Below are 14223 nucleotides of genomic sequence, written 5' to 3'. Positions count from 1 at the left end.
TGGATGGCAGGAAGCTTGGCCTCAGTGATGTACTGGCCCGTACGCACTACCCTCTGTAGCGCCTTTCGGTCAGATGCCGAGCAGTTGCCATACCAGGCGGTGATGCAACCGGTCTTGCTCTCATTGAGGGAGAGGTTGTTATCCTGGCACCACACTGCCAGGTCTCTGACGACCTCCCTATAGGCTGTCTCATTGTTCGGTGATCAGGCCTACCACTGTTGTGTCGTCAGCAAACATAATGGTGGTGTTGGAGTCGTGCATGGCCACGCAGTCATGGGTGAACAGGGAGTACAGGAGGGGACTAAGTACACATCCCTGAGGGGCCCCAGTGTTGAGGAGCAGCGTGGCAGATGTGTTGTTGCCTACTCTTACCACCTGGGGCCGGCCCGTCAGGAAGTCCAGTTGCAGAGGGAGGTGTTTAGTCCCAGCGTCCTTAACTTAGTGATAAGCTTTGTGGGCACTATGGTGTTGAACGCTGAGCTGTAGTCAATTGTCTGTGACCATTGATGTTTAGCATTTAAGAATCAGTCAGTTACAGGAATCAATTCATCAAGACAAATATGGTTGGAGTTCACCGTAACTGCCAGCTAAACTATCCGCTTAAGTTTCATACAAACCTCCATTCTCCTGCCCTTTTCCAGGTTTGTCTGCGTCCTCTTCCCCTGTTTTGTGGTTGACCGTTAGTGGAACCTTAATCTCTGCAGAATCACACACAGAAGGAAAACATCAACTACAGCCTCTCTCCTACTGCATCAAATGCTACTTTAAGAAGTTACTTCTGCTTTATACAGTCTTAAATGAACTGGATGACTTGCCTTGTTCTGGCTGGACTCCATCACTGTCCTTAACTGAGAAGAAGAGAGAAGTTGAGCTTAGCATTCTCATACACAGGCCGTATTAGTATTGGTTGTGTTCACTTCTAGATGACAATGAAAAGGATGCTAAGTGGCAGAATTCCAGGTGAATGCCACTGTCTTCTTACCCTCAGGCTTTGACTCATCTTTATGACTGTTGGATCCACTGGCTTCAGCTGCTAATGAGAACAGAAGGACAAACTTTCTCTAATCAGATCATTTTGAAAGAAACACTCCTACACTTCAATGCATTCAGTTGTACAACTGACTAGGTATCCCCCTTTCCCAATACAGTGTTATATTTAACTTTTAAGAATCTGTCAATTACAGCAGTGTTTCCCCTAGGATTGGTCATTCAACATTGGTTTATAGCTAACAGAGTAGAAAAGGTTCCTTGAATTTAGGATGTAGAGTTGAAGTCGGAAGTTTACATACACTTATGTTGGAGTCATTAAAACTCATTTTTCAACCACTCCACAAATTTCTTGTTAACAAACTATTGTTTTGGCAAGTCGGTTAGGACATTACTTTGTGCATGACAAGTCATTTTTCCAACAATTGTTTACAGACAGATTATTTCACTGTATCACAATTCCAGTGGGTCAGAAGTTTACATACACTAAGTTGACTGTGCCTTTAAACTGCTTGGAAAATTCCAGAAAATGATGTCATGGCTTTAGAAGCTTCTGATAGGCTAATTGACATCATTTGAGTCAATTGAAGGTGTACCTGTGGATGTATTTCAAGGCCTACCTTCAAACTCAGTGCCTCTTTGCTTGACATCATGGGAAAATCAAAAGAAATCTGCTAAGACCTCAGAAGAAAAATTGTAGACCTCCCCAAGTCTGGTTCATCTTTGGGAGCAATTTCCAAACGCCTGAAGGTACCACATTCATCTGTACGAACAATAGTACGCAAGTATAAACACCATGGGACCAAGCAGCCCTCATACCGCTGAGGAAGGAGATGTGTTCTGTCTCCTAGAGATGAACGTACTTTGGTGCGAAAAGTGCAAATCAATCCCAGAACAGCAGCAAAAGACCTTGTGAAGATGCTGGAGGAAACAGGTAGAAAAGTATCTATATCCACAGTAAAACGAGTCCTATATCGACATAACCTGAAAGGCCGCTCAGCAAAACTGCTCCTAAACCGGCATAAAAAAGCCAGACTACGGTTTGCAACTGCACATGGGGAAAAAGATCATACCTTTTGGAGAAATGTCCTCTGGTCTGATGAAACTAAAATATGACTGTTTGGCCATAATGACCATCGTTATGTTTGGAGGAAAAAGGGGGAGGCTTGCAAGCCGAAGAACAGGGTGGCAGCATCATGTTGTGGGGGTGCTTTTCTGCAGGAGGGACTGGTGCACTTCACAAAATAGATGGCATGAGGGAGGAAAATTATGGGGATATATTGAAGCAACATCAAGACATCAGTCAGGAAGCTAAAGCTTGGTCGCAAATGGGTCTTCCAAATGAACAATGACCCTAAACATACTTCCAAAGTTGTGGTAAAATGGCTTAAAGACAACAAAGTCAAGGTATTGGAGTGGCCATCACAAAGCCCTTTCCTCAATCCTACAGAAAATTTGTGGGCAGAACTGAAAAAGCGTGTGCGAGCAAGGAGGCCTACAAACCTGACTCAGTTACACCAGCTCTTTCAAGCGGAATGGGCCAACATTCACCCAACTTATTATGGGAAGCTTGTGGAAGGCTACCCAAAACATTTGACCCAAGTTAAACAATTTAAAGGCAATGCTACCAAATACTAATTGAGTGTATGTAAACTTCTGACCCACTGGGAATGTGATGAAAGAAATAAAAGCTGAAAAAAATCACTCTACTATTATTCTGACATTTCACATTCTTAATATAAAGTGGTGATCCTAACTGACCTGAGACAGGGAATTTTTACTAGGATTAAATGTCAGGAATTGTGAAACTGAGTTTAAATGTATTTGGCTAACGTGTATGTAAACTTCTGACTTCAACTGTATTTTCCCTTTAAGTTTGCATAAGGTTATGAGATTACTACTGTGCACTCGCACACTCTCACACACCCCCCCCTTTTTCTATTTATTTTCTTCATTCTTCCCTTAAATTTGGGAGGGGGGGTATCTGTACTTTACTATTTATATATGACAACTTTTACTTCACTACATTCCTTAAGAAAATAATGTACTTTTTACTCCATTCATTTTCCATGACACCTACAAGTACTTGTTACATATAGAATGCTCAGGCATGACAGCAATATGGTCCAATCCACGCACCTATCAATATAATGCATTGTCATCTCTATTGCCTCTGATCTGGCGGATTCACTAAACACAAATACTGCATTTTTAAATTATGCCTGAGTGTTGGAGTGTGCATACATTATTAAGACCCTTCCAATGAAATGAAATGCACATTGTCTAACATTTTGGTGAAGCAGTGAGTATGAAGAGTTGAACCAGAAAGAGCCAGAGAATCATCCTACCTGTTATTTTCTTCCACACCAACCAAACTGGGGAATGAAAATACAAGTATTTTACAACTTCTTAAAGTACAAGTCTGCATTAACCATTCTATCAGCTATTGAGTATGACTTCACCGACAATTACACGCTTAAGCTGCAATATGAACAGATATTTTCTGAGAGCACCAATAAACAACCTGCATACAGTACCTGCACATCTGAACACTACTGTAAATACAGGTAAAACAGGTATCCCCTTCAGGGGTTATAGCTCACTGTTGTTGCTGCTGTTATGTCAATCTGTGCTTCAGAACTATGTACATGTACAGTGTTCTGTTACTAGAGATGTGCTGTTCTTACCTATTATGACGGCAACAAGCACTACAATGGTAACGACAACACCAACAACAACACCAACTTCAGAAGGCTCTGAAATGAAAACACATTTTGTATTGATACTTTGACAGGATTTTCAGGTATTCAACATAGGACATTTTGAATGCTGCACTACAACACTAGCAGTGTTACTGACATATTAATACATAAGACTGTAACACACTTGAGTGTCCACTCACCTGAACCAAACACCTCTCCAACTGGCTCACTAACGTCCCCTTCTCCAGCAGAGTTCTTCATCTTGCAGAAGTACTTGTAACTGTTGGTTGATTTGCCAGTGTCACTCTTAGAGACAATCAGCTGTTTTCCTATGACCTCCCAGGCCCCCTCCCCCACTTTCCAGCTGTAGGTGACTGGTTCAGCACCAGTGGTGTCACCTTCACAGGTCAGAATGCAGGAGGTTTTGTTGGAGTTGCAGGTATAAGTGATTGTGGGTTTGGGAACTGGCTCTGTAAATTCAGGAGGGAAAGAGAAAGACAAAGCAGGAAAAAAAATGCTTGTGAGGCACTGCATAATCTGCTATTTAATATAGAGGCACACAGACAGACAGACAAACACTTACTGATAACATAATATATATGTCCTTTAAAGCACTTTGCTGTTGAACTCCACATAATAAACCCCAATGTCTGTTTTCAACATAGTGCAGCATTCAAAATGTCCTACAACACCAGCAGTGTTACTAACATATCAATACATAAGACTAACACACTTATGTATGTCCACTCACCTGAACCAAACACCTCACTGACTTCCCCACTAACAGAGTTCTTCATCTTGCAGATGTACTTGTAACTGTTCGTTGTTTTGCCAGTGTAGTTCTTAGAGACAATCAGCTGTTTTCCTATGACCTCCCACGCCCCCTCCCCCACTTTCCAGCTGTAGGTGACTGGTTCAGCACCAGTGGTGTCGCCCTCACAGGTCAGAATGCAGGGTTTGTCTGGGTTACAGGAAGAAGTGATTGTGGGTTTGGGGACTGGCTCTGTAAATAGAGGAAAGAAACAGGAATAATTTGGGAAAATGCTTGTGAGGCACTGCAATACATAACCTGCTGTTTCTACATGACCACGCACACACATACACACACATACACACACACACACAGAAACACTTACTGATAACAGATAGTTTATATGTCTTGTCAAGCAGTTTGTTGTTGAACTCCACAGAATAAACTCCACTGTCTGTTTTCTTCAATCCACTGATTCTCAGCTCTCCAGTAGTCTGGTCCAGGGTTGTACGGTTTTTGAAGGCAGCATAGATGTCCAGACCACCAAAATCCTTGTCCCACTCTGCCACCTTGTTCTTCCCATGCTTCCATACGATGGAGTCAGGCACTGTGGACTTGTCTGGCGTCAACACGAGTACATCTCCCACTTTAAGAGAAAGATCATCTAGGAAAGCAGACATTTCATACATGTATCAGATTATCAATGTATCCAGGGTAACACATTATGGTTAGGGTATAAATATGTAGTCCTAACCCTATTGGCATTGAAAGAGACATTATTATCAACCTTTACTTTTTATGTCTAGAATTCTGCTTGCTGGGTGTATCTGGTCTATGTAGTCTGACCACTTTGACTAGTATGTCCCCAATCATCACCACCACTGGAACAGAAATGTATCTAGACAACACCATAGACTAAAGTCTTTGTCTACACCCTGTTCACTATTATATCACTAGCTAGGTTTCCATCCAATTTACGACTGATTTTCATGCTATTATTCTAAAATATGCATATCACATTTTCCCACCAGAGATATGTTTCCATCAAACTGACTTTTTGATGATAAAAGTCTGTGAATGATGAGGTAGTGTAAATAGCCCTCCGCACCTCTCTGATTCAGAGGGGTTGGGTTAAATGCGGAAGACACATTTCTGTTGAATAAATTCAGTTGTACAACTGACTAGGTATCCCCCGTCCCTTTCACTTTATATAAAAATAACTTTTGCAGATAAATTCCCATGTACCAAATGAAAAATACAAATTTAAATGGGTTCCATCGCATTTTCAACTATACTGATAGGTTGTCACAAACTGCTACGTTATATAGACTGCTGTTGCGGTATAAAGACTGCTGCGTTATATAGACTGTTGTGTTATATAGACTGTTGTGTTATATAGACTGTTGTGTTATATAGACTGCTACGTTATATAGACTGTTGCGTTATATAGACTGCTGTGTTATGTAGACTGCTGTGTTATATAGACTGCTGTGTTATATAGACTACTGTGTTATATAGACTGCTGTGTTATATAGACTGTTGTGTTATATAGACTGCTGTGTTATATAGACTGTTGCGTTATATAGACTGCTGTGTTATATAGACTGCTGTGTTATATAGACTGTTGTGTTATATAGACTGCTGCGTTATATAGACTGTTGTGTTATATAGACTGTTGCGTTATATAGACTGTTGAGTTATATAGACTGTTGCGTTATATAGACTGTTGCGTTATATAGACTGTTGCGTTATATAGACTGTTGTGCGTTATATTTTTTAGTTCACCTTTATTAACCAGGTAGGCCAGTTGAGAACAAGTTCTCATTTACAACTGCAACCTGGCCAAGATAAAGCAAAGCAGTGCGACAAAAACAACAACAGAGAGTTACACATGGGATAAACAAACGCACAGTCAATAACACAATAGAAAAATCTGTATACAGTGTGTGCAAATTAAGTAAGGAGGTAAGGCAATAAATAGGCCACAGGTGGCGAAGTAATTACAATTTAGCAATTTAAACTGGAGTGATATATGTGCAGATGTGCAAGTAGAAATACTGGTGTGCAAAAAAGCAGAAAAACAAAAACAAATATGGGGATGAGGTAGGTGGTTTGTTGGATGGGCTATTTACAGATGGGCTGTGTACAGCTGCAGCGATCAGTAAGCTGCTCTGACAGCTGACGCTTAAAGTTAGAGAGGGAGATAAGTCTCCAACTTCAGTGATTTTTGCAATTCGTTCCAGTCATTGGCAGCAGAGAACTGGAAGGAAAGGCGGCCAATGAAGTGTTGGCTTTGGGGATGACCAGTACCTGCTGGAGCGTGTGCTACGGGTGGGTGTTGCTATGGTGACCAGTGAGCTGAGATAAGGCGGGGCTTTACCTAGCAAATACTCATAGAGCCAGTGGGTTTGGCGATGAATATGTAGCAAGGACCAGCCAACGAGAGCATACAGGTCGCAGTGGTGGGTAGTATATGGGGCTTTGGTGACAAAACGAATGGCACTGTGATAGACTGCATCCAATTTGCTGAGTAGAGTGTTGGAGGCTATTTTGTAAATGACATCGCCGAAGTCAAGGATCGGTAGGATAGTCAGTTTTACGAGGGTATGATTGGCAGCATGAGTGAAGGAGGCTTTGTTGCGAAATAGGAAGCCGATTCTAGATTTAACTTTGGATTGGAGATGCTTAATGTGAGTCTGGAAGGAGAGTTTACAGTCTAGTCAAACACCAGGTATTTATAGTTGTCCACATATTCTAAGTCAGAACCGTCCAGAGTAGTGATGCTAGTCGGGCGGGCGGGTGCGGGCAGCGATCGGTTGAAGAGCATGCATTTAGTTTTACTTGCATTTAAGAGCAGTTGGAGGCCACGGAAGGAGAGTTGTATGGCATTGAAGCTCGTTTGGAGGTTTGTTAACACAGTGTCCAAAGAAGGGCCAGAAGTATACAGAATGGTGTCGTCTGTGTAGAAGTGGATCAGATAATCACCAGCAGCAAGAGCGACATCATTGATGTATACAGAGAAGAGAGTCGGCCCGAGAATTGAACCATGTGGCACCCCCATAGAGACTGCCAGATGTCCAGACAACAGGCCCTCTGATTTGACACACTGACATAACTGAGAAGTAGCTAGTGAACCAGGTTTGGCAGTCATTAGAGAAACCAAGGCTGTTGAGTCTGCCAATAAGAATGCGGTGAGTCGAAAGCCTTGGCCAGGTCGATGAAGACGGCTGCACAGTACTGTCTTTTATCGATGGCGGTTATGATATGGTTTATGACCTTGAGAGTGGTTGAGGTGCACCCATGACCAGCTCGGAAACCAGATTGCATTGCAGAGAAGGTACGGTGGGATTCGAAATGGCCGGTGATCTGTTTGTTCACTTGGCTTTCGAAGACTTTAGAAAGGCAGGGCAGGATGGATATAGGTCTGTAACAGTTTGGGTCTAGAGTGTCTCCCCCTTTGAAGAGGGGGATGACCGGGGCTGCTTTCCAATCTTTAGGAATCTCAGACAATACGAAAGACAGGTTGAACAGACTAGTAATAGGGGTTGCAACAATGGCGGCGGATAATTTTAGGAAGAGAGGGTCCAGATTGTCTAGCCCAGCTGATTTGTAGGGATCCAGATTTTGCTGTGTTATATTGACTGTATTATAGACTGTTGTGTTATATAGTAAATGTGCCCAATCTGGTCTTGGCACATGCGCTCTAGCCAACAGCTCACAGCTACAGTGGGGGTAAACTATCTACATAATGGATATTATGGATAACAGCTACAGCGGGGGTAAACTATCTACATTATGACATTATTATGGATAAGAGCGATTATTATTTTTATTTGTCAAATGGCCGCAAAGCATCAATCGTCATGTCACCAAAATAAGAATGTCAATATTTATTGGAAAGGAGAATCAAACTCAACACCTTGCACTTTCACCATCCTCTGAAGTTGATCATCATTTATTTCATCTGTAGCCTAATAAACTGCATACAGTACCTTCCCGAGTCATAGTGGGAGGACCACACAACATATTATCACGTGACTCCAAGTTTACTTCGATATGATGGTTATTATATCAATATTTGTGCATAAAGGAGGGAAGGCGTTATGGGGGCCTGCCCACCCTACTGTACCTCCTTGCCTCCTCCTCCAACTAAAATATTTAAATATTGATAATTTATTTGACCGAGACGCACGCCGACAGAAAGAATCATCAATCTCAGATAAAGCATCAGAGCGAGCGAAACAGCGCCCCTCTGTCTATGTATGTGTAGATCATGTATCTGATGCTGTCTGGACAAAAGGAGTATGACATGTCATACTTTATCTGGCCAGACAGTATTACATTTACATTTTAGTCATTTTAGCAGACGCGCTTATCCAGAGCGACTTACAGTAGTGAATGCATACATTTCAATTCATTTCATACATTTTTTTTTTTTCTCGTACTGGCCCCCCGTGGGAATCGAACCCACAACCCTGGTGTTGCAAACACCATGCTCTACCAACTGAGCCACAGGGATACATGGGCTACATATAGTAAGACAGAGGAGCGCTGTTTCACTTGCTAGTTTCAGCAGAGAGGAAGAGGCTAAGCGAGAGGGTTCACTCTCACCATTACCTTCACACATATTTTATATGCTTTTCACTGACAGCCACAACTCAATCAGATAGACATTTTTTTTTACATTTAACCTTTATTTAACAAGGCAAGAAGAAATTCTTATTTACAAAGACGGCCTACCGGAGAACAGTGGGTTAACTGCCTTTTTCAGGGGCTGAACGACAGATTTTTTCCTTGTTAGCTTGGGGATTCAATCCAGCAACCTTTCGGTTACTGGCCCAACGCTCTAACCACTAGGCTACCTGCCGCCCCAGACATATTGCCACGCCCGCTGCCCAAATTGTGGGATTCCAAAATAAGCTTACACTTATTCACTTGTGATTTGAAACAATCTACAGCAATTTTTTTTAAAGAAGCTATTGATCCTCTGTTACTAAGTCATGCTCTCTGGTGAAGTATTTGAATGATCCTCTGTGGCTAAGTCATGCTCTCTGGTGAAGTATTTTAATGATCCTCTGTTACTAAGTCATGCTCTCTGGTGAAGTATTTTAATGATCCTCTGTGGCTAAGTCATGCTCTCTGGTGAAGTATTTTAATGATCTTCTGTGGCTAAGTCATGCTCTCTGGTGAAGTATTTTAATGATCCTCTGTAGCTAAGTCATGCTCTCTGGTGAAGTATTTGAATGATTCTCTGTGGCTAAGTCAAGCTCTCTGGTGAAGTATTTGAATGATCCTCTGTGGCTAAGTCATGCTCTCTGGTGAAGTATGTTGAATGTTTTTATTATGGCAGGAGTAATTATATAGGAGTAATTGTATAATTTATGGCAATACAACCCTCAATTTAATTTATGGGACGCCAGCATCCTAACAGTGTACCCGCCAACTTTCCTTTCCAATTCGCAAGAGGCTGGAACCAGAGATCTGTATATAATGATGAGATACTCATGTCTCCGCCCTAACAATGGGAGTCATTGTCCCAAAGGCGGGAAGGCGGGCCACAAGCTTATGTCTGCATGGACAGAAGGAGCCCTCTTGCTTCGCCTCTTCCTCTCTGCTGAAACGCAAGCATCCGAGTGAGCGAAACAGCGCCCCTCTCTCTCTTACAATATATAGCCCATGTATCTGATGCTGTCTGGCCAGAAATAATATGACATGCCATACTCTTTTGGTCCAGACAGCATCAGATACATTGTCTACACATGCAGAGACAGAGGGGCACTGTTTCGCTCGCTCGGATGCTTTATCTGAGATTGATGACTCTTTCTGTCGGTGTACATCTTGGTCAAATAAATGACAAATATTTAAATATTTTATCTGGAGGAGTAAGAAGGTATGGTAGCCCCCCCATATCACCGGCCCTGCCATGATCACGCAGACCCTTCTGTAGGTTTACGCCTTGGTAGGCCAGGACTTAATATTCTTTAACTTCCTGAAGTTGGTTATGTGTGTGTCGCTACAAATGATAAGAAGGGTGCGGTCCTTATTTCACATCGAAACCCACATCGACTTCGTTTAAAACCATTCTGACTTTCAATGTTGAAAATAACTATGAAGAGCGTGTTTAGGCTATTGTCAATAATGTCGCTATAAAAGCTTTTTGTTTCAGATTGCCATGTTTTTTTTCACTGATTTGAATCCCACTTGGACGGCTGCGCGTGTTCTTGAAGTTGCAACATACATTGTGTTCATAAGCGCATTGTTACATATCCTATACCTATTGTTCATCATAATCAAACATTATGATGTGATAATGTTGTAGGCTACACAGTAAGCACACAAGTAGCCTTACAAATATTAGGTAGCCCTAAATCTACGTTCGACGCTGCGGGTCGGTTCAACTTACCTCCGGAAACCACCTTTTGCGCCAGACAAATCCAAAAGTACAATCCGATGAGCGTTAGTTTCGGCATATTTGCTAATTCGTTTGTTTGTTTAGATAATAAATAAAAGTAAATTCAAATTATATATGCCAAAACATTGTGCGGTTCAAACCCTAGCCTACTTCTGTTATTTTATTTCCTAAGGCGGAGAAAGTGAAAGTAAACTGTGGTTTAGTTCCTCCCTATTCATGACCTCTTGGTGGAAAACAAAATAAAGTTCCAATTGACTTGTAAATGACATTTAATAGCTGCAACTAAATAATATTTTATAACAAACACATTGCATTATGTTTATATGTTATAATAAGCATATTTTTCTAACCAGTTCAGAAATATTCCTTCCTGTAGTCGTACGCATACCTGGTCTTTGGCGCCTCCCTGTGTGTATAATTGGCTGCAATGCACAGAATTCCATATATATATAGTTTATAATTGATATAATCTCTGCTATAATGTAACAAAACTTGGCAATACTGTCATATTCAAAGGTAAATTAATAACTATAGTTCATTTAATTGTTTTCCTGACCACTGAGTGTAAGAGAGATTTTAATTCACCAGCCTATAGCCATGCATCCATAGGCCTATATGGCATGCACACTAAAACATCGACAATATGAAATATTTTCCTCAAAACATAAACTCAGCAAAAAAAGAAACGTCCTCTCACTGTCATCTGCATTTATTTTCAGCAAACTGAACATGTGCAAATATTTGTATGAACATAACAAGATTCAACAACTGAGACATAAACTGAACATGTGTAACATGTGTCGTAGTGGAGAGAAGACCAAGGCGCAGCGGGAATGTGGATACTCATATTTTTTTTATAAAAACACGCAAAGCATCCACAGGGAAAAACAATACTCACGACGACAGGAACAGTTTTGCAGGCTAACAAAACGCAGTGCAAAAACAACTACCCACAAACACAAAGAAAAACACACACCTGTTTATAGGACTCCCAATTAGAGGCAACTAGAAACACCTGCCTCCAATTGAGAGTCCAGCAACCCAACCTACACACAACACAAAACCTCTGCCACGTCCTGACCAAAACTAATACAATTACTCCCTCTGCTGGTCAGGACGTGACAACATGTGACTTACAGAAATGGAATAATGTGTCCCTGAACGAAGGGGGGATCAAAAGCAAAAGTAACAGTCATTATCTGGTGTGGCCACCAGCTGCATTAAGTATTGCAGTGCATCTCCTCCTCATGGACTGCACCAGATTTGCCAGTTATTGCTGTGAGATATTACCCCACTCTTTCACCAAGTTCTTGGACATTTCTGGGGGGAATGGCCCTAGCCCTCACCCTCCGATCCAACAGGTCCCAGACGTGCTCAATGGGATTGAGATCCCAGCTCTTCGCTGGCCATGGCAGAAAGCTGACATTCCTGTCTTGCAGGAAATCACGCACAGAACGAGCAGTATGGCTGGTGGCATTGTCATGCTAGAGGGTTATGTCAGGATGAGCCTGCAGGAAGGGTACCACAAGAGGGAGGAGGATGTCTTCCCTGTGGTCTGCCACGTGGTCTGCCACTGCGAGGACGATCAGCTGTCCAACCTGTCTCCCTGTAGCACTGTCTTGGGCGTCTCACAGTACAGACATTGCAATTTATTGCCCTGGCCACATCTGCAGTCCTCATGCCTCCTTGCAGCATGCCTATGGCACTTTCACGCAGATGAGAAGGGACCCTGGACATCTTTCTTTTGGTGTTTTTCAGAGTCAGTAGAAAGGCCTCTTTAGTGTCCTAAGTTTTCATAACTGTGACCTTAATTGCCTACCTTCTGTAAGCTGTTAGTGTCTTAACAACCGTTCCACAGGTGCATGTTCATTAATTGTTTATGGTTCATTGAACAAGCATGGGAAATGCATGTTTAAACCCTTTACAATGAAGATCTGTGAAGGTAATTGGATTTTTACAAATTATCTTTGAAAGACAGGGTCCTGAAAAAGGGAAGTTTCTTTTTTTGCTGAGTTTTTGCTGAGTTTGCCATCTTACTGTATCAACATTTAATTAAAATTCGCAATATATATTCAACCAAAATATAAACGCAACATGCTACAATTTAAACGATTTTACTGAGTTACTGTTCATATAAGGAAATCAGTCAATTTAAATAAATGAATTAGACCCTAATCTATGGATTTCACATGACTGGGCAGGGGTGCAGCCATGGGTGGGTCTGGAAGGGAGCCAGGCCCAAGTGGGAGCCAGGTGGTCTGCGGTTGTGAGGCCGGTTGGATGTACTGACAAATTCTCTAAAATGACGTTTAAGGTGGCTTATGATAGAGAAATGAACACTAAATTCTCTGGAAACAGCTCTGGTGGACATTCCTGCAGTCAGTATGCCAATTGCATGCTCCCTCAAAACTTGAGACATCTGTGGGATTGTGTTGTGTGACAAAACTGCACTTTTACAAGTGGGCTTTTATTGTCCCCAGCACAAGGTGCACATGTGTAATGATCATGCTGTTTAATCAGCTTCTTGATATGCCACACCTGTCAGTTGGATGGATTATTTTGGCAAAGGAGAAATGCTCACTAACAGAGATGTAAACTAATTGGTGCAAAGAATTTGTGAGAAATAAAGCTTTTCTGTGCATATGGAACATTTCTGGGATCTTTTATTTCAGCTCATGAAACATGGGGCCAACACTTTACATGTTGCGTTTATATTTTGGTTCAGTATACATAGTTGAACATTATAGTAGCCTAGGCTAAACATGACAGGCCATACATGATAACCAAAGAAGAGATATGAGTTTACTAAAGAGAAACAAACCTTCCCTGAACAGAATCAAAATATTTGTCAAACAAACTATATATTCAACAAGTGCTTTTCAACTGGTTTATTCTGGTACAGAGGCTGTAGCTGTAATGGTCTCTGTTGGCACAGGATTTATGTATACTTCCCTGTGTAGTAGACAGAGTAGCTGAGCTACTCTCTATGGCTGTAAATGCTGTATCTGAGCTGGTGTCTACTGGCCCAGAGGGTGCACCTGAACTGTAGTTTACTGGAGTAGATAGTGTACCTACAGTTGAAGTCGGAAGTTTACATACAACTTAGCCAAAGACATTTAAACTCAGTTTTTCACAATTCCTGACATTTAATCCTAGTAAAACTTTGCTGTTTTAGGTCAGTTAGGATCACCACTTTATTTTAAGAATGTGAAATGTCAGAATAATAGTAGAGAGAATGATTTATTTCAGATTTTATTTCTTTCATCACATTCCCAGTGGGTCAGAAGTTTACATACACTCAATTAGTATTTGGTAGCATTGCCTTTAAATTGTTTAACTTGGGTCAAACGTTTTGGGTAGCCTTCCACATG

The 14223-nt window shown here is 41.6% G+C and overlaps 1 protein-coding gene across 2 annotated transcripts; it reads right to left on the bottom strand.

Annotated features, from left to right (window-relative positions):
* Positions 1–397: 397 nt before the first annotated feature.
* LOC115196281 (uncharacterized) lies at positions 398–11037 on the bottom strand. Of its 2 annotated transcripts, none has more exons than XM_029756959.1 (9): positions 10844–11037; positions 4826–5104; positions 4441–4692; positions 3890–4159; positions 3675–3743; positions 3336–3362; positions 983–1030; positions 816–848; positions 398–698 (listed from the first exon to the last, which is right to left on the bottom strand). In XM_029756959.1, the coding sequence occupies exons 1-9, from the start codon at positions 10908–10910 to the stop codon at positions 601–603; spliced, it is 1143 nt and encodes a 380-aa protein (XP_029612819.1). In that variant the 5' UTR covers positions 10911–11037; the 3' UTR covers positions 398–600. The 2 variants fall into 2 exon arrangements, with proteins under 2 accessions (XP_029612819.1, XP_029612818.1); XM_029756958.1 differs by having other exon boundaries at positions 983–1033; positions 10844–11035.
* Positions 11038–14223: the final 3186 nt, after the last annotated feature.

Source organism: Salmo trutta, chromosome 6, assembly GCF_901001165.1.
Source record: "Salmo trutta chromosome 6, fSalTru1.1, whole genome shotgun sequence".
NCBI lineage: Eukaryota > Metazoa > Chordata > Actinopteri > Salmoniformes > Salmonidae > Salmo > Salmo trutta.
The sequence above is the reverse complement of the archived record's forward strand: the minus strand, read 5'-3'. Positions and strand labels throughout refer to the sequence as shown.

Excerpts from the sequence above, each read along its gene's own strand:
- LOC115196281 (XM_029756958.1), bottom strand. The coding sequence starts at position 10,910 with ATGCCGAAACTAACGCTCATCGGATTGTACTTTTGGATTTGTCTGGCG. Across the intron at positions 3,744-3,889 it reads TGGAGAGGTGTTTGGTTCAG|AGCCTTCTGAAGTTGGTGTT; the intron begins GTGAGTGGACAC and ends TTTTCATTTCAG. Across the intron at positions 849-982 it reads AGATGAGTCAAAGCCTGAGG|TTAAGGACAGTGATGGAGTC; the intron begins GTAAGAAGACAG and ends TCTTCTTCTCAG.